The 18,706-nt window shown below is 46.3% G+C and overlaps 2 protein-coding genes and 1 pseudogene across 23 annotated transcripts in view; 1 reads left to right on the forward strand and 2 right to left on the reverse strand.

Annotated features, from left to right (window-relative positions):
- Nucleotides 1–1,116: 1,116 nt before the first annotated feature.
- Nucleotides 1,117–14,353, reverse strand: ZNF23 (zinc finger protein 23). Of its 11 annotated transcripts, none has more exons than XM_059667521.1 (5): nucleotides 14,336–14,353; nucleotides 8,233–8,297; nucleotides 6,005–6,181; nucleotides 5,299–5,412; nucleotides 1,117–3,490 (listed from the first exon to the last, which is right to left on the reverse strand). In XM_059667521.1, the coding sequence occupies exons 3-5, from the start codon at nucleotides 6,036–6,038 to the stop codon at nucleotides 1,689–1,691; spliced, it is 1,950 nt and encodes a 649-aa protein (XP_059523504.1). In that variant the 5' UTR covers nucleotides 6,039–6,181; nucleotides 8,233–8,297; nucleotides 14,336–14,353; the 3' UTR covers nucleotides 1,117–1,688. The 11 variants fall into 11 exon arrangements, with proteins under 11 accessions (XP_059523504.1, XP_059523500.1, XP_059523498.1 ...); XM_059667517.1 differs by lacking the exon at nucleotides 14,336–14,353 and adding an exon at nucleotides 13,613–14,317 and having other exon boundaries at nucleotides 6,005–6,131; XM_059667515.1 differs by lacking the exon at nucleotides 14,336–14,353 and adding an exon at nucleotides 8,887–9,224 and having other exon boundaries at nucleotides 6,005–6,131.
- On the forward strand, nucleotides 9,662–10,312 carry LOC132217387 (large ribosomal subunit protein uL1-like; annotated as a pseudogene).
- A 2,498-nt stretch (nucleotides 14,354–16,851) lies between the features above and the next one.
- The window catches only part of ZNF19 (zinc finger protein 19), a 54,897-nt gene continuing 53,042 nt past the window's right edge, over nucleotides 16,852–18,706 (reverse strand). For all 12 annotated transcript variants that reach the window (XM_059667528.1, XM_059667532.1, XM_059667529.1 and 9 more), the window contains one exon: nucleotides 16,852–18,314. In XM_059667528.1, coding sequence (XP_059523511.1) covers nucleotides 17,212–18,314 — 1,103 coding nt within the window. In that variant the 3' untranslated portion in view covers nucleotides 16,852–17,211. The remainder of the gene's footprint in view (nucleotides 18,315–18,706) is intronic.

An 18,706-nucleotide genomic window follows, 5' to 3' on the forward strand; every position in this document is an offset into this window, starting at 1 on the left:
CCTCCATGAGAGGGTCTGTGTGTCTGTCTGCAGGGACCTGTGCCTCCATGAGAGGGTCTGTGTGTCTGTCTGCAGGGATCTGTGCCTCCATGGGAGGGTCTGTGTGTCTGTCTGCAGGGATCTGTGCCTCCATGGGAGGGTCTGTGTGTCTGTCTGCAGGGATCTGTGCCTCCATGGGAGGGTCTGTGTGTCTGTCTGCAGGGACCTGTGCCTCCATGGGAGGGCCTGTGTGTCTGTCTGCAGGGATCTGTGCCTCCATGGGAGGGTCTGTGTGTCTGTCTGCAGGGATCTGTGCCTCCATGGGAGGGTCTGTCTGTCTGCAGGGACCTGTGCCTCCATGGGAGGGTCTGTGTGTCTGTCTGCAGGGACCTGTGCCTCCATGGGAGGGTCTGTGTGTCTGTCTGCAGGGACCTGTGCCTCCATGGGAGGGTCTGTGTGTACATCTTGTGTCTGTGTTAGAGGTTCAGGGGCTTCCTGTGCGTGGTTGTTTGCACCCGTTTTAGTTTCCACTCCTTGGAATACTACCAAGACTGAACATCTTTATTAATAATTTAATCTTTTTTTAAGCTGCCTACTAGTGTGATTTACTGGGTTTTCTTAGATTGCTCAAGGCCTGGTGCACAAAATTCATGCATGGGTAGGGTCCCCAGGCCTGGCCAGCGGTCAGGGCTGATCTGTGGGGCGACTGGTGGGGCAATGGGAGGCAGGGGTCGCTGGCACCTGCCTTGGCTGGCCTGGGGTCTTTGGGCTGGGGGCAGCTGCTGCATTGACCACCCCCTGGTGGTCAGTGCACGTCATAGCGACCAGTTATTCCACTGTTCAGTAGATTTGCATGTTAGGCTTTTATTATATAGCATTTTTCTCTTAATGGTAAGACCTCTCTGCATATTACTTTTACATAACAAATTTTACAAGGGTTCTAGTTTTGTGCTTTATCTTTTAACTTTATTTGGATTTAAAACAAATATTTACTTTTGAAGTCAGTTTATCAATATTTTCCCTTATATTTCGTTTCTGGAGGCTGGGCTTGCTGAGCATGGGTGGGGTTTCATCTGATGATCTTATCTAAACTTCTAAAGGTTAGCTCTATTCCATGAAAATAAAAATTACTCACAGTTTTCCTTTTCTAAAGAAATATTTATTGTTTTTCCTCTTTACAAAAGTGATGCATGCTTATTGTCAAAAATGAAAGGGAAATAATTTAGGTACAGTGAATATCTGAGTTTTCCTATCCAAGAACAAGGCTTCTCTCTCCCCATTTGTTTCCATTTGTGACCCTCAGTGGTGATCCATATAATTTTATTCCTAGCAAATCTACTTTTCTTGATGGTGTTGGGAATGGGATATTTTCTTCCATTATATTTTCTAATTGGTTGTTGGTATAAAAAAACCTATTTGTTTTTGTTTGTTTTCCGAGTGTCAGGCTATCAACTATCCATATGTCCATGGCCAGGATGCTGGGCGTAGGCAAGCCTCTCTCTGCCATCCAATGACCTATTTGTTTTTGAATGTTACTTTTTAACTGGTCTTCATTTCTGATTTAAAATGTAATAAATAAAATGAGAAAGATTTGTTTCCATGTAAAGATTGCTACATTAATTTCTCTCTCAGGGTTTTCCACCAGGGTAAGTCTCATGGTACCTGATTCAGTTCAACATTAATCTCCAGAGTTTTCTACATCCTTCTCATTAGCATTTTCCTTCACTGTGGACACTCTGATGTTGACTAAGTTGGAAGCTAAACCTGAAGGCTTTCCCACACACATTACACACATAGGGTTTCTTCCAAGTGTGGACAGTCTGATGTATAATACAGTCAGAACTGTAGCTAAAGCCTTTGCCACACTCCACACATCTGAAGGGTTTCTCCCCAGTGTGGCTTCTCTGATGCCGAATTAAATGGGCATTAACATGGAAGGCTTTTCCACACTCCTTACACTGAAAGGGTTTTTCTCCAGTATGGATTCTCTGATGTACAATATAATCAGAACTACAACTAAACGCTTTCTCACATTCCTTACATTTGAAAGGTTTCTCCCCAGTGTGTATTCTCTGATGCCTAGTTAGTTTGGCATTGATACTGAAGGCTTTCCCACATTCTTTACATTGATAAGGTTTTTCTCCAGTATGTATTCGGTGATGATCAAGTAGGTTTCTTTTAGAAGTAAAGCATTTTCCACACTCATTACATTCAAAGGGTTTCTCCCCAGTGTGAATCCTCTGATGCTGCATTAGTTTTGCATTGACGCTGAAGGCCTTTCCACACTCATTACACTCATAGGGCTTCTCTCCAGTGTGGATTCGCAGATGCTGTCGAAGCTGGGAGTTACACCTGAAAGCTTTTCCACATTCATTACACTCATAGGGCTTCTCACCAGTGTGGATTCTCTGGTGCTGGATTAACTTCCCTTTGACACTAAAGGCTTTTCCACATTCAGTACACTCATAAGGCTTCTCACCAGTGTGGATCCTCTGATGCTGAGAGAGTTTTGTATTATTACTGAAGGCTTTCCCACACTCCTTACACTGACAGGGCCTCTCTCCAGTGTGGATGCTGTGATGCTGCCTAAGCTGGGAACTGCACCTGAAACCTTTCCCACACTCATTACATTTATAAGGTTTCTCTCCAGTGTGGATTCTCTGGTGTTGAATTAATTTTGCATTAACATTGAAAGCTTTCCCACAGTCATTACACTCATAAGGTTTCTCCCCAGTGTGGACTCTCTGGTGTGTGATATATGCAGAACTGCAGCTGAAGCCATTTCCACACTCCTTGCACTGATAAGGCTTCTCTCCTGTATGGATTCTCTGATGCCTGCTGAGACTCCCATTAACACTGAAGGCTTTCCCACACACCTTACACTGATAGGGCTTCTCCCCACTGTGGACTGTCTGATGTGTAATGTAATGGGAACTGTAACTGAAGCTTTTCCCACACTCCACACATTTGAAGGGTTTCTCCCCACTGTGAAGTCTTTGATGACAAATTAATTTTGCATTAACACTAAAGGCTTTGCCACAATCCTTACACTGATAGGGCTTCTCCCCAAGGTAGCTGTTTTGATGATGAAGTTGAGAGTTATACTTAAAGGTTTCCACTAATTGTTCACATTCAAATGGTCTTTCCCTGGAATTACTTATTTCATGATGGATAAGTTTTGTGTCAAAGCTTAAGGATTTCTCCAGTCCTGTACACTCAGGGGGCTCCTCTCCAGTGGTGATGATGGTATTACACTGATTCAAGTTTAGACTCTGACTAAACAAACACTCCTCCATGAGGCTTGCGTCATCTTTCATTGTTCCGTCAATGACACTGCTGTTTTCTTTCTTCATACTTACTACTAGGTGGACTTCCTGCTGTTGTTTTTCTAGAATATAGGCTTCTGAGAAGTCTGTTTCCTGGGAAAAGTCCCCCTGAAGTACAAATGATGTATTATGTTTTTCTTTGTTCATTTTCTTTGTCATATTATTGTCAGCCTGAATATCAATATCTAGTATAAAAAACATAAAACAGGAAATGTTAAATCCATATGTGCTAATAGGAAAAGATATAAAGATATACTGTTAAGTAGAAAAACAAGTTGAGAAATGGTATGTAGAGTAGATTCCATTTGTGTAAAAGTAAATAAAAAGGGCGGACATAGACATATGTTTTTGTACTATGCCTAGAAAACTTCTGAAAGAAGACAAAAGAAACTGAGCAAAATAACAGGAAGTTTAATATATTTCCCCACCATTTTCTATACCTTTTTTACTGTTTTGAGCATGTGCCAATAGTATAATTTTAAAGTAATGATTTTGAAAAGACTACCTGTCTCTAAACCAATAATAACCAATAACATAAAGGTTAAAAGTGAGGAACATCTATGTGAGGGAGAAACATTAATTGGTTGCCCAGTTATCAAACCTATAACCTAGATATGTACCCTGACCAGGAATCAAACCCACAACCTTTTTGGTGTATGGGATGACATCAGGAAATAATTTTTAAAAGAAAGTCAACTCTGCTGATATGAGTCTTATACCTTACACCTTCCCCTTCTGCTTGCCTAAAACCCATTTGAGTCCTCACCCCAATAAACCTATATTCATGGATTAGATCAATGTTTCCACTATTAGCTCAGATCATGATGGGATGTTCAAAAACTTCAGGACTATCTACTGTCTATAGATTTTTCCAGACACCTTTGATTAAGGGTCTCCACAATATCACACCCCCCCCCCCCCCCATGCCAAGCACTTCAAACTCTCCATGTCCAAAACATGTCTTTGTTGGTCAGAGATCATCTGGCTGAAACCATCTTTTAAAAAAAGAGGATTCATTGAAGGGATGTAAGAGAATCTTATGGAACCCAAACGCAGGAGGTAAAGCTAGGCCTCATGGGAAATGAGAAGTCATCTGGCAGCTGCTCTGCTTGAGCCAATGAGAGCCTCACTACTTCAAGTGTGGTCTGGGACCCGAAAACACTGGCATCACCTGGAAACTTAACAAAAATGCAGAATCTTGGCCCCACACCGGACTTACTGAATAACAATCTGCGTATTTGTAAGACTCTCAGGTAATTCATTTGCTGCAATGAATTACAGCACTTCCTCCCGATTGCCTTATTCCCTATAGCTTACTCTATAAAGCTGTCTCCTCCAAAAAACCAAAAATAACTAATGTATCATTGAGCACACACTCTTAGCCAGGCACATGATACATGTTATCTCATTCCATCCTCAAACTGTAAGACTAGCACTAAAACCTACTTTTATTATTATTATCTCATTTTCAGGGATGAGAACACCAACTCTCAGAGAACTAAATAACTGACTTGCTCAAAGTCACACAGTCAACTTCCTAGGAAGTTGCACAGTTAGGACTGAACCTCAGAAAATCTACCCCCAAAACTATACTTCTAACCACAGGGCTATTTTCTTGTTCTGTGTAAAGTGTTAAATAGACGATGTTTAGAAAACTAGCAAGAACCCTCTCCCTGCACCCAAATTACTTAATCCATTCCTTATTTTCTAAGTAAGGTAAAATTCTAAAATTAGGATTAAAAAAGTTAGAATGAGGCATTTGAAAATGATCTGTTCTAAGTACAAAGAAATAGAAAATTGTGAAAATAGAAAAGATCTTAATTGAATCTATCTCTATATAGATCATCAAAATTTATTTAAATTTTACTTTGTATAGCTGGCCAATAAGCGTGGCATGGTTATATGTTGCTAACATGCTAACTTATGCTTACATGCTAACTCTTCCTAAAGAGTTAAACTTTCCAGCATAATAGGCAATATGTGCTTCCCTTACCAGTCCAGAGGCCTGGAGGGTCTGTGCCTGTTTCAGCAGCCAGTGGAGATGGGCCCCCCAGCTCACCTCCTCCCTCCAGTTGTAAGATCACAGCAGGTTTGATAAGTGGAAATCCTGTTTTGGGGAAAAGGAAACAGGAGAGAAGGGTGAATAGTCTGCCATTGGGTGATACCTAAGCCTCTTCTCCGATTGTCTTGGCAACTGGGGGGGTTGGGGGGGAGGTAAGAGCCCCAAGGTGTCCATGAGGTGGGGAGGAGAGGGCTTGAGGAGGTGAGGGAGAAGTCGACAAGGGCCCAGACCATGGGCCCAGGAGACTTCATGCAGAGAAAACAGAATCTGCCCAAACGGACACCAGTTTTTGACCTTGGCCTGAGATATTCAGAGTGCACTGACATCCTTGGAAAGACCGAAGATGCAGGTGAGGGGGAACTAAAGATAACGCTGTAAGTTGCTTTTTCCACACTGTCTAAAACACAGCTTCTATAGGGTTCATAAAGAGTGCACACTAGTCCCGGCAAAATCCTATATTGACCCAAAAAGGGCTTGGGGTTTGCCCTTCCCAGCAATCCCTGGGTCTAGGGAATTAGGAATCTCAGCCTCTGGAGTCCCCACTCAGTAAAGGATTCACCAGAGACCCCACCTGCAACATGTAAGGGAAGTCAGGAAACCCCAACCGACAAGTCTGGGTCCAGGGGAGAGGCCTTACCCAGGGAGGCCACATTCCCATAATTCTCCAGCATCACATCCCTGTACAGAGCCCTCTGTGCAGGGGACAGGCCATCCCACTCCGTTGGGGTGAAGTACACAGCCACATCCTCAAAGGTCACCGACTTCTGAAACAACAGGTTCCTGCTGCCCTAGGGCCAATTCCATGGCTCAGGCCCTAAGTGGGGGGCAGAGGGCAGTATAAGGGCTCGGGGAGGGAGCTTGTGAAGAGCATGAAAGTAATAACACGGCAAAAAATGTGAGAAAAATACCTGAAAAGCAAACCAGGGCACATGTGACTTCTCTCGAGGCAGAGAAACCTCATGCCGTTTTTATACTTCTCAAAGACAGTATAGCCACTCCCTCACTGGTGGGCACGGCTCAGGACCCACCCACCAGCATTCCCACTTCTCCTTGAGGTCTGCGCTTCTCCATCCTGCTCCCAAAGAATGGCCATGGCTTCCATCTCATCCAGCCCCATCTGCAGCCTGATCCGCGTCACCAACTTCCCAGCAAGGGGCTGTGCCGCCTCTGCTTCAGAACCTCCAGCAGAGGAAGCTCAGCGCTGCCCAGATCAGCTTGGGGACCAAGGGTGAGGGGGTGGCAGCAACAGCCATTCCGCTTCCAGATGGGTCTTGCTGAAAACCTGACGTTTTGTTACCCCCTCCCATTCAAGCCTCATCCTTTGCACCGTCATCCAAGGTTTGGACGAGAAGGGAGCTCAGCTTTCCTGTTGGCGAGCTCCTCAAACACCCTTTGGCTGCTCCTCTTTGCATCAATACCCTCTGCAGTCAGCACCGGCTCTGCCACTCAGTGCTGACGCTGCATGCTCGCAGGCCCGGCTCCTCCGTCCTGCAGCTGCAGACTCTGGCTGCTCTCTGCCCACCTCAGCCTTCTCTAACAACCTTGGGGACACATTGGCAGGGATTTGCCCTCAACTATCTGCCAGGATCTGTCTTTGTTGACTCTACCAACCTCCACCCAGCAAATAACCTAGTCAGCTTCTGGGAGTTACTGCGAGTCACTCGCTGTGTGACCTCGGACAGGTCAAATAACTTCTCCACACAAAATTAAATGCCTTCACAGCCCACTGCCACCGCCCTTTCCCCAGGTAAGCTGGTGCCTCCTCCTGAATTCAAACCTCAGTTGGTGTCACCCGCCACTATCTGTGCAGGAAACCTCAGCTAGAACCCTGGGGATTCATTCTTGACTCCTCCCTCTCCCTTACCCCCATCTCCTAACGGTTTTTATGTTAAGCATTACTGGAATTAGATCCCCCTCTTTAACAACTACTTTTCTGATGAAGCCCCATCGCCTGGACCAGGGGACTTCTTTCTGAAGTGGTCACCCTGCTTTTGAATCTCCCTGAAAGTTATTCCCTACACGGCCATCACAAATCTGACCAAGTTAACTCCACTGGTCCCACCCGTGCCCCAAGGCTGGGCAGTGAAGCCTGTGAGACCCTGGGCAAGTCACTCTATCTCCTTTGCCTTCGTGTCTTTTGTGGTGTAATGAGTCCAACACAGCACCTCTCTCAGAGGTCAGTTGTCAGGAATGAGCGATCCATGCAAAGTGCTTAGTATGGTGCCTGCAGCATAGGAAGCCTGAAGCGGTTACTGGAGTTCCTGTGACTATGACTTTCCCAACCTGCAGTCCATGGGGGTCCCTGAAGTCCCTGAAATTGCATGGAAAACTTTGTTTGCACGTGTATTTTTCTGGGGGAGAGGGTCCAGAGCTCTTATCAGAGACCTACAGTTTGAGCCACTGCCCCCCAAGCCCTGAAAGCCTCTGAAGACAGAGTGAGACAGCCTGTCGCGCAGGCTTCCAGTTTCCTTCCTCCCTTGCCCTCACTACCCTCCTCTTCCCCTCAATTAGAAGCACAGCCCTGCTTCACCTGTACCTGGTCCCTGGGAATCCCAGTCCTCTGCTGCCTCCTCCATTCACACCCATACACGGAGCGTCCTACCTGGTCAGTTCCCACATCTCCTATCCCCAGAGCCCTCTGCTGAGGGGAGCCAAGAACCTCAATGTGCCCAACACGACACCCTGCCTTCGGGCCCGCTCCCCTGCTGCTTCCGTCCCTCTACATCACCACTCTTCCCACAAGTCCAGTCGGGCGGGTGTGAGCATGGAGGCCCTCTCCAGCTCTCATCACCAGCTCACCAGCTCCCCTTCTCGGTTTCTCAATGTGAAACTGCTCAGAGCAAGACCCGAAGAACCACAGCTCACCTGAGGCCAGGCTGTCAGGAGCGTGGCTGCCATTGCTTCGCCTCCCTCTCAGAGAAGGACCGGAGCTAAGGAAAAGCACAGAGGGAGACAAGTGTGAGGTAAGCCACCCTGACCAAGAAGAGAAGATCTAAGATGCAGGCAGCCTGTGTCCACATAGGAGTGTGAGCAGGAGCTGCCATAGGAAGGTGGGGCTGATCTGTTCAATCGCTCAGTACCCCGGACTCCTCCCAGCCATGACACTGATGCTCACTGCCAGGAACCCTAGGATTTGACAACTCTGACACACATCTCACACACACACACACACACACACACACACACACACACACACGCACGAGTGTACATAAAAATGTATGCAGAGCCTAAAGAATAAAACAAAGACTCGAGGAGCAGTGCTTCAGCTCAAGAGACAGAACAATACCAAGATCTTTGATTTATTTCTCTCTCTAAACAAGTATCACCCTCGGTCCCCCTCAAAGAGAAGACAGGCAGGAGGTGCTGCAGCCCCAGCACAGAGGCCCGGGTCAGGCCCAGGGAAAGGGACAGCTGCTCCCCCACATCCTGCCTATCTCCTCACACAGATGAGAGTCCTCAAGGGTCTAATGTCTCTGTAGAGACCTTGGGAGGTCAGCCTCCCCCATGGCCCAGACTTACCTTCAGGAAGCTGGGCCAGAAGTGAGGTACCAGGCTGCCTCCTCATACTTCCCAGCCTGCTGAGAGCAAAGAAGCCGAGATCTCAGCGACCTGGCAGAGGGGATCGCTGTGGCATGTAGGGCCCATGACCCAAAGCCCCTTGCTCACCATGTTCAAAAACACACGGAGTGGCTATTTTCTGATTCTCACGGATCCTAAATTCAGTCTTGAAAATGTATGCGTCCTAAAATTTCATCTACAACTTCCAGGATTTCAACTTTAGCACAGGTGTGGGGAAAACTGGTTTATGATTTTTTTCACTTCCTCCATATCTGGAGCTACTTTGCTTTTTCCACTTCTTTTGAGAGCTTGTTTGGAGGGGAGTTCTAGTTTAGAGCTTGGTCCTAGCAGGGGAGCGCAGCTACTCGTATACCCTTGACCGAAGACCGGTCCTCTCCTGGGGGGGGGGGGGGGGAGGGACGCACATGGATCGGTGAGGGAGTAGGGGGACACCCACCTAGCCAGCCAGATCAGCCGAATCAACCCTGGCAATCAATGGAGTGACAGATGTCCCAGCCAGATCGCCCTCACATCCTCCACTTCTTTTGAATATATATGCTTTTAGACCTCTTCCCTTGGTAAATTTTGTGTCCCCACAAAATTCCTATGTTAAAGTTCTAACCCCTGAGGTGGTAATAAGATTAAATGCGGTCATAAGGGCGGGGCCCAAATCTAATAGGGCTGATGCACTTAAAAGAAAAGGACGAGCTCTTTTCCGGTTTTTGCAGCACGAGGACCCATGAGCAGCAAAGTCTCCCAGGACACCCTCTCCTAGGCGGTGCGGGAGGTGCTGCAAAGGAACCAGCGCAAGCGCCGGAAGTTTATGGAGACAGTTGAGCTGCAGATTGGCCTGAAGAACTATGACCCTCAGGGGACAAACGCTTCTCGGGCACCATCAGGCTTAAGTCCACGCCCCACCCCAAGTTCTCCATGTGTGTTCTGGGCGACCAGCAGCACTGTGATGAGGCCAAGGCCGTGGACATCCCGCACATGGACATCAAGGCGCTGAAGAAACTCAGCAGGAATAAGAAACTGGTCAAGAAGATGGCCAAGTACGATGCCTTTCTGGCTTCAGAGTCTCTGATCAAGCAAATCCCATGAATCCTGGGCCTGGGCCTGATAAGGCTGGCAAGTTCCCGTCCTTGTTGACCCACAATGAGAACATGGTGGCTAAAGCTGAGGAGATAAAATCCGCAATCAAGTTCCAGATGCAGGAGGTGCTGTGTCTGGCAGCGGCTGTTGGCCACGTGAAGATGACAGGTGATGAGATGTGTACAACATCCACTTAGCTGTCAATTTCTTGGTGTCATTGCTCAAAAAGAACTGGCAGAATGTTCAGGCTTTGTACATGAAGAGCACCAGGGGCAAGTCCCAGCGCCTGCACTAAGCTTAATAAACCATACTGCTATGGAGGGAGGGAGGGAGGGACTCCAAAGCTCTCCATCTTTGCCATGTGAGCACACAGTGAGAAGGCAGCCACCTGAAACCCCAGGAGAGAGCCCTCACTAAGAACAAATCAGCAGCTCCTTCATCTTGGACTTGCAGTCTCCAGAACGATAAGATTAGGTTCCTGTTGTTAAAGCCACACAGTCAATGGCATTTTGTTATGGCATCCCAAACAGATTAATAAAGAAGGCTGAGCAGTGGTTTATTTATTTTAATGTTGTTTTATTTTCAGTGAACCAGCTTTTTAATTTATTTAGAACACTGTTTGTTTTTGTTTTTCCCCTAATTGATTTTAATTCATTAAGCTCTGTTTCTTAGTTTGTTTCTTAGGCTCTGCAAGAGATACTTTTACGCACCACTCCATTCCTCTTGTCTCACACTTAGTCCTGTTCCAGAAGCTTATTCAGCTTTGTGCAGGTGCAGCCTGCCAATGCCTCTGCAAGGATCTCCATCACTGATGCCTGGCTCCTGCCCTGGGCTTCTCTGCTGTCCTGTATGGGGCCCCTGCGGAAACCTGTGGACACTTGCTGGTCCCTAAAGTGCAGGAGAGTTAATGCCTGTGGTGCCACCCTTGACCAATAGGGGACAGAGGTCAATGGATAAATGTTTTCCCCTTTAGACCCCCAAATGAGATTCCAAAGCTCCTCCAAGATCCTGTAAGACAGAGCAGCAATCAGATGGAGAAGGGCCACACTGACAGAGCACCCTGGTACTGGCTCTCCTTCCCCTCTGTGCCAGGCCCTGTCTTTCTGCCCCGGGACTACATTCCCAGATGAATCACCGGCACATAAATCTTTGCCCTTTGTTCTGCTTTTGGGGAAAACTAGACTATAAAGGCTTTTTCAAACTTCTTAGGGGAGCATGGCTTATTCATTTATTTCCATACTTTCCTATTTGGCAATTAAAACTTATAAGGCCATAAATTTTCCTCTGAATACAAAATTAGCCACATACCAGAGGTTTTATGTCATTTTTTAATTACTATTTGATAGTTGGTGTTTAGTCTCTGACCAAAGAATTGTTTAGGATAGTATGTTGTTAATTTCTTCTCTGTTCATAATTTCTGGCTTTACTGATGGTGTTTGAATAGTCCAATACACTTATTTCTGCTTTACGAATGTTTGAGGGTTAATAGCTGAAGTGCCCATTTAAAAAATAGTCTATAGATGCTTAAAAACGTATATGATGGAAGAACATATAATTCTATATGAATTTAATGAATCAACTCTACCAATTTTATTAAATAGATTTTTCTCTGTAATCCATGATTACTTTTACCTAATCAAACTGAGAGAGCCAGTAAAGAGTGTACTCATAAAGTACTGAGCCCATATATATCATAGGTAAATCTTTTCAAATATTGGAGAAATGAGTAATTCTAACATTATTTAAACTGTAGTAGAGAAGAGCAAAATAAGTTTCCCAATCTTTTGATCACGCCAATGTCAGATGGGACAAGAGTCTCAAGGTCTGGGCAGATCTTGTTAAGTGTGAAAATGTAGCACAGTATTTTGCAGATGCAGCTTATCCACTCAGGATGAGCTTAACCACTCAACCCAAGAGTTTAGCCAATTGCCCCCACCCCCCAAAAAAGAAAGAACTCAACATGCAATTAACCAAATCCAGGTAAGTTTAGCCAACTGCAAAGAAATCAACATGTAATTGACCAAACAGTGTATAAAGCAATGGCTAAGCCTCTCTTCCAGGAAGCAGATTTGGATGTGAATCTGTGGTCTCCTTTACTTGCTGTGAGTAAATAAAACTACCTAACAACAACCATGTCTCCTTGACTAGAACCCCCTAAGCACTGAACCCCTTGAGTTGGGTAGCGTCAACACAACTGCCCAGCAGCAAAAATGAATGACTCACAACATGGACGAATTTAGGAACATATGACTACAGACTCTACGCTGTCGTTTTCACAAAGCTCAAAAGCAAACTAAACACATTATTTACATATACACGCATATGTAAGAAAATGATTTTTAAAAACAGGCAAGGCTACATTAACACAAAATTTAAGACAGTTGTTACTTCTAGGGGTGGGATGCTGGGAGTTGGGTTGGGGCTGAGCACACAGACAGATGCAGCAGTACTGGTAATGTTCTCCTCCTTAATGGGGTGGTGTGTTCATGGCTGCTCATTTTACTATGCTTCTTAACTGTCATAGTAGATGCAGTCTTATGTATACGTGAATGGCATTTTTTAAAAAAGATAATTATCTCTATGATATGGGTGATTTTCAAAGTATTTTGTCAAATAAAATTAAAAAAAAACCACAAAGTGCAAAAACAGGAGTATAAGAGAATATGTGTCCGACACATATGTAATACCCTTTGTAATACTTTAAGCAATAAAAAAAAAAGAAAGAAAGAAAATATGTGTCTGGTCATTTATACAAAAAGAAATGGAAGGATAAACCAGAAACAAAGGAGAGTGGTTACACCAGGTGTGGGTGGGAAGTGGGTGAAAGGAACCCTGGAATGGGAACAGGATGGAAGGAAACTGGGTAGAAGGGAGGAGGGAGTGTCGTGTCTCTGAGTGTGCCTTTTGTTCTTTTATAACCAGAGTAATGTTTCACATAAACAAATAAATAAATACACATAAATATTTAAAATCAACCAACCAGGATGGGATGGTGGTGATGACCCAAAACAGGAACACAAACAACATCAAATGAGCCTAACTATCCTGCAATTGAGTCACGTGCCCACACGGAAATGGTGGGCAAGACAAGAACTAGGTAACTTTGGAAAACAGTATTTTAACTAGATGCTCTAAGGCTATAAAGACCTGCACTCAAACGCCGCCCTCTAGTGAGAATGGGAAAACTACAATGTAATAAACATTGCTGAGTCACTTTAATAGCGTCAGGAGGCTGTGAGGGAAGTGGGGCCTACGCACACGTTGTGCCTCTGTTTTCAGAGCTACTTTTACTGTTGCTAGTCCTGTTGTTACACTACAACAAACAGAGCACAAAACCTGGTGCTAAACTCCGCTCCAGGCAGAGACATAACCATGCGGGAATCATTAACATCTTAGAACTGCTGCTACACGGACATGTATGGAATTTTTCCAACTCCTCAGTTCTCACCTCCCTCGTTTCCATATTGGAACTAACCAAACCCTGTTAAGCTCGCCGGCAATACCTCAATTGCATGGAAGAATTACATTTTGTGACTTGCGCCTTTATAAACCCTGCCTTTCTTCGTTCTCTCCAGAGCTTAGTGTGGGCTGTTACCTGAATCCGCTTCTCTTGGATCCGAGTCCTTGAAGACCCCAAATAAACTTGCTTCGTGGCCTCAGATCTTTATTCGTTGACATCAGCAAACTTGCTTTCCATACGGGTATGAATTACAATGCTGGAGTTAAGTGTATTCTAGGGCTGAACAAGTCACTGATTACATTGTAGCAATCCTTGCCGGGCCGCTGCCATCCCACAGATGGGGCGCAGGGCGCGGTTACCTCTGGGAACGGACACCGCTCCGGTAAGCGGACAGCGCCTTCCAAACGCCAGCGCCTTCCAAACGCCGGCTTGTTCCGCTCTCAGGCGGGCGGAGGGGCCCTGCCTCTTCTGCTCCTCCCCGGGGCCTTGCTGCACGACCCCGCGTCAGGAGCCGGAGCGCACGCAGCCCACCCTTGGTGAAGGCGCCTGCGTGACCTCAACGTGTCAAAGGACTCGTGACTACCCCGTCGGGCCGCTTCGCCCCGCAAACATCCCACCCGCCGGCTGCTCCGACACACGTTCCCGAAAGTCAGCAGCATCTCTCCCCAACTGGTTGGGGCTTCGCTTCCCACGGGAACGGGACGTTTTCGGCCGCCGGGTTCAAAGCGGGAGTCAGAGAGGGGCCGCCGACCTGCCCCCTGCTCCAGAGGTGGGCAACCCAGCTCCTACCCGGGCGGAAGGGCACCCCTCACGCACAAAGAGCCAGGGTACCACCCCACCAGCCACAGTACCACTCACCTCCGCTGCTCGCGCCTCCGCGGGGCGGCCGGAAGTGCGTCACTAGGCTGAGGCCGAGCCCCTCTAGGAATGCCGTCGCTCCCTCTCGGTGGTGCCCTGGCCCCGCCCCCTGCGCTCCAAACCTGAGCCCCCGAGCCTGGCGCTCTCTGTCCCTTTCCCTTGGGTGTCGTTTCCGGAGCGTTTGCTCTTCGGGGTGGTGCCGGGGACCTGTGCCTTAGTAAAGCTTCCGTCTGCAGGCTGAGGCTTGATCCATTGAGCCAAACTGACTACGGCTGTGAAAACTTTTTCAGTGGGGAGAACCATCCTGTGCATTGCAGGATTTGTGACCCTCCTGGTTACCACCAAACACTGTAACAAAAACACCCCCATAAAATCCCAAAATAAGCCCTTGGATTGCACCACCCACCCGCAGGGTCCCTCCCAAGTCTGATGGTATTGGCCTTTCTCCTTCCAGCTCCGATCCCTTCCTTTCCTGCACTGGAAGGTGGTTGGAGGCCTGCACTCACTTCTCCAGCCTCTCAGCACTCCCATTCTCCCCCTCTCCACTTCAGCCCCACTTGCTGAACATGCTGTTTTCTATACCTACCATGCCTTTCCCTTCCCATTCCCACCTCGGTCTTGACTGTTACTTGGTATCAGCTAAAAATCCCATTTCCCTTGGAAAGCAAGCCTTCCCTGACCACCTAGTAAAAGGGAGGCTGGTCAGTTATGAAGCATTGCAGCGTTCTGTACTTCAGTGCTTAGTACATTTGTGCTTATTTAACGGTGACAGTTTATTTAAACATGTTTTCTCTGATCACTCCAGAGAGCAGGGACTATAGCTGCCTTGTTCAACACCATTATCCTCAGGTAAATTACAAGGCCTGGCATGAAGGAGGTATGTAGTTTGTTACTGATGTAATCCAAAGGCTCCAGGTCCAACTCCAACTCCAGGGCAGGACCCTTCTTTATTTCTGGCACTGGAGTGAGGATATGTCCTATACCTGGGATCTCTGACCATTGCTAGGAGCCCTTCTCTGCTTTGCCCTGATCCTGTGCAATTTACATGGCTTCTCTCATTCAGATAGGAAAATGGTCCCACAATTGGGCAGTGATTGCTGGGGACTATGTTGCTCTTGGCAATGAAGATTTCCACTTCTTCCTAGGCTCAGAAAACAGAGCTTTAGCTAGGAATAAAGGCTTGTCTAAGGAAGAAATTAGCAGATCAGTGTCACAGAAATGCTGACCCCAAATGGTGGATCGCAAAAAAGTCACCTCATTTTGTAGGTAAGAAAATAAGACCTCCTCAATAATCATGAAGCCCCAATTCCTAAGATAGGCACACACCAGGTTACAGAAGTTCTACAGAAGGCATGCAGAAGCAGAGACCACTGTCTGCCAACCTCTGTTCTTTCCTTTTTATCCGGTAACAGACTCTAGATCAGCGGTTCTCAACCTGTGGGTGGTGACCCCTTTGGGGGTCAAACGACCCTTTCACAAGGGTCGCCTAAGACCATCGGAAACACATATATAATTACATATTGTTTTTGTGATTAATCACTATGCTTTAATTATGTTCAATTTGTAACAAGGAAAATACATCCTGCATATCAGATATTTACATTACGATTCATAAGAGTAGCAAAATTAGTTATGAAGTAGCCACAAAAATAATGTTATGGTTGGGGGTCACCACAACATGAGAAGCTGTATTAAACGGTCGCGGCGTTAGGAAGGTTGAGAACCACTGCCCTAGATCAAAGGGAAGGATGGGCATGCTATTCAAGACAAACACCCAGCTGGAAAAGCTACAACAGCCTGGCATTTACCAGTCTGGTGCCTAGAATAGTATCCATTCCAAATAAAAACTGAGAAAACAAAATTGAAGTCTTTTGTTTGGTAGCATTTGGTTACATAGTTAAGACTTTTCTTGAGAATGGACTCACTGATAATTTTGTAGTAAGACTAAACGTCTGTCACAGAGTTTGAGCTGTTAGAACTTCCATCCCCTGGTGCTGTCCTGATGCACCCTGGGCTCCCATGTTCCAATGGGTTTCCTATTCTTCTTACAGTTACCAGAGCTGCTGGGACATAGCTGAAGACTTTCCCATACATCATACACACAAAACATTTCTCCTTCGTTAGTCCTGAAGATTATTAGATTATAACCATTATTAAAAACTAGAGGCCTGGTGCACGAAATTTGTGTACTCCAGGGGGGGGCCCTCAGCCCTGCCTGTGCCCTCTCACAGTCTGGGAGTCCTTGGGGGATATCCAACTGCCACGGCTCGCCACCACCACTGCGCTTGCCAGCCCTGAGCCCTGCTTCTGGCTGAATGGCGCTCCCCTGTGGGAGCACACTGACCACCAGGGGGCAGCTCCTGCGTTGAGCATCTGCTCCCTGGTGGTCAGTGTGCATCATAACGACTGGTCGTTCCACCGTTCGGTCGATTTGCATGTTAGCCTTTTATTATATAGGATAATTGTTAGACTGTTAAGGCACCATTCCAAGGAAAGAAAACTTAACTCAACCTTGCTTGAGAAAAACAAAACTGAATTTATTGGTTACTGGAATTCAAAAGCCCAGATGCATTTCTAGCTTCAGACATAGTTTAATGTAGTTCAAATGGAATTGTCAAGGCTGATTACTCTCCAACACTTTTTTTTTTCTGCTGTACTGACTCTATTCTCAGCTTCCACAATAATCCAGGAAATCCTCTCAGCTTTAAGACTAAGGAAAAAGAACAGTATTTCTTCCTGTGAAGTCTGGCCACATCCTGGAACTCTAACTGGACCATCTTGGGTCACCTACTGACCAACAACAATGGCTAAGGCGGGTCTGTGTCACACAGTCTACTCGTGAGTAGGAGATGGGGTCCCAAAGGGAACTGAATATACTACCAGTCAAAGGGGGTAAAAAACTCTGGGAGGCCAAAACGACAAATGTCCAGCGCAGGTTTCTCTCCGGGGTGGACGTGCTCAAGGTCACCTAGCTGGGGAGAAGTCCTAAAGGTCTTTTCATACTTGACACACCCACTGGGTTTCTTTCCAGTATGGACTCTTTGATGCTGTAGAAGACTTCTTTTGCTAGTGTAGACTTTTCCACACTCATCACATACATAGGAAGACTCTTGAATATGGGTCTTCAGATGCCTTTTTAGTTGTTCCTGAGCACTGAAGGCTTTTCCACAAGCTACACAGTCAAAGGGTTTCTTATCGCTGTGGACTCTCTGGTGTCGAGTTAATTTTTTATGCAAATTGAAGGCTTGCCCACATATTTTACAAGAATAAGGCTTTTCCCCTGTGTGAATACGCTGATGTTGGATAAGATAGGAAGTCCTTCCGAAGCTTTTGCCACATTCATTACATTCATAGGGTTTCTCTCCACTGTGAATTTTCTGATGCCGAAGTAGTGGTGAGTTACCGACAAAAGCTTTTCCACACTCATTACATGCATAAGGTTTCTCTCCAGTGTGGATTCTCTGATGTATAACAAACTCAGAGCTGCTGGTGAAGCCTTTCCCACACTCCTGGCAGTGATAGGGTCGGTCCCCACTGTGGATTCTCTGATGCCTCATCAGGTTTGCATTATCATTGAAGGCTCTCCCACACTCCTCACACTGATAGGGTTTCTCTCCAGTGTGGATCCTCTGATGCCGAATCAATGAGGAATTGCCATTGAAGGCTTTTCCACACTCATTACACTCAAAGGGTTTCTCCCCAGTGTGGATTCTCTGGTGTCTAACATAGTGAGAAAAATAGCTGAAACACTTCCCACATTCCTCACACCAGAAGGGTTTCCCGTCACAGTGGATTCTGGGAACCTTTCCTCCACCATGTTTCCTTGTGGAGATTTCCTGGTGCTTCTCCAGTTTACATGTTCCTAGGAAGTTGCTTCTCTGAGGAGCAATCTTCTGCAGACCACAAGACAACACCACAGCTCTGTTTTCAGAAATTCCCTGTCCTGATGTGGACTCACTGCCAATGTTGGTCTCGGAATCTGACATAAACAGAAAGCACAGTGCCACCTGAGAATGATACTAGAAACAAAAGAGCATCAAATAACATAGAGCTTTTAGAGATTACTAGTTCAACCTCCACATTGGCCTGCTAGCAATAAAAGTGCCAAATATCACACGGGCAGAGAACTGTCGAGGTGGAATAGGGGGTCAACGTACACACGACACGTTGGACTGCTTCCTAAGCTTTTCCAGACTCTGTATTTGAAGAACTTGTCCCTCGTATGTTCTAGTATCTTTTGACCTCAGGCACTTATAGGCCTACAAAATACCAAAGAAGGTGCAGGCTCAAAGATTAAGTAGTGACATTGAGGCTGGTAACATCAGTGTCCCTGCTACTGCTGCATGTTCTGTTTTGCCTGCTCTCCCATAT

This window comes from Myotis daubentonii, chromosome 15, assembly GCF_963259705.1.
Source record: "Myotis daubentonii chromosome 15, mMyoDau2.1, whole genome shotgun sequence".
Classification (NCBI taxonomy): Eukaryota; Metazoa; Chordata; class Mammalia; order Chiroptera; family Vespertilionidae; genus Myotis; species Myotis daubentonii.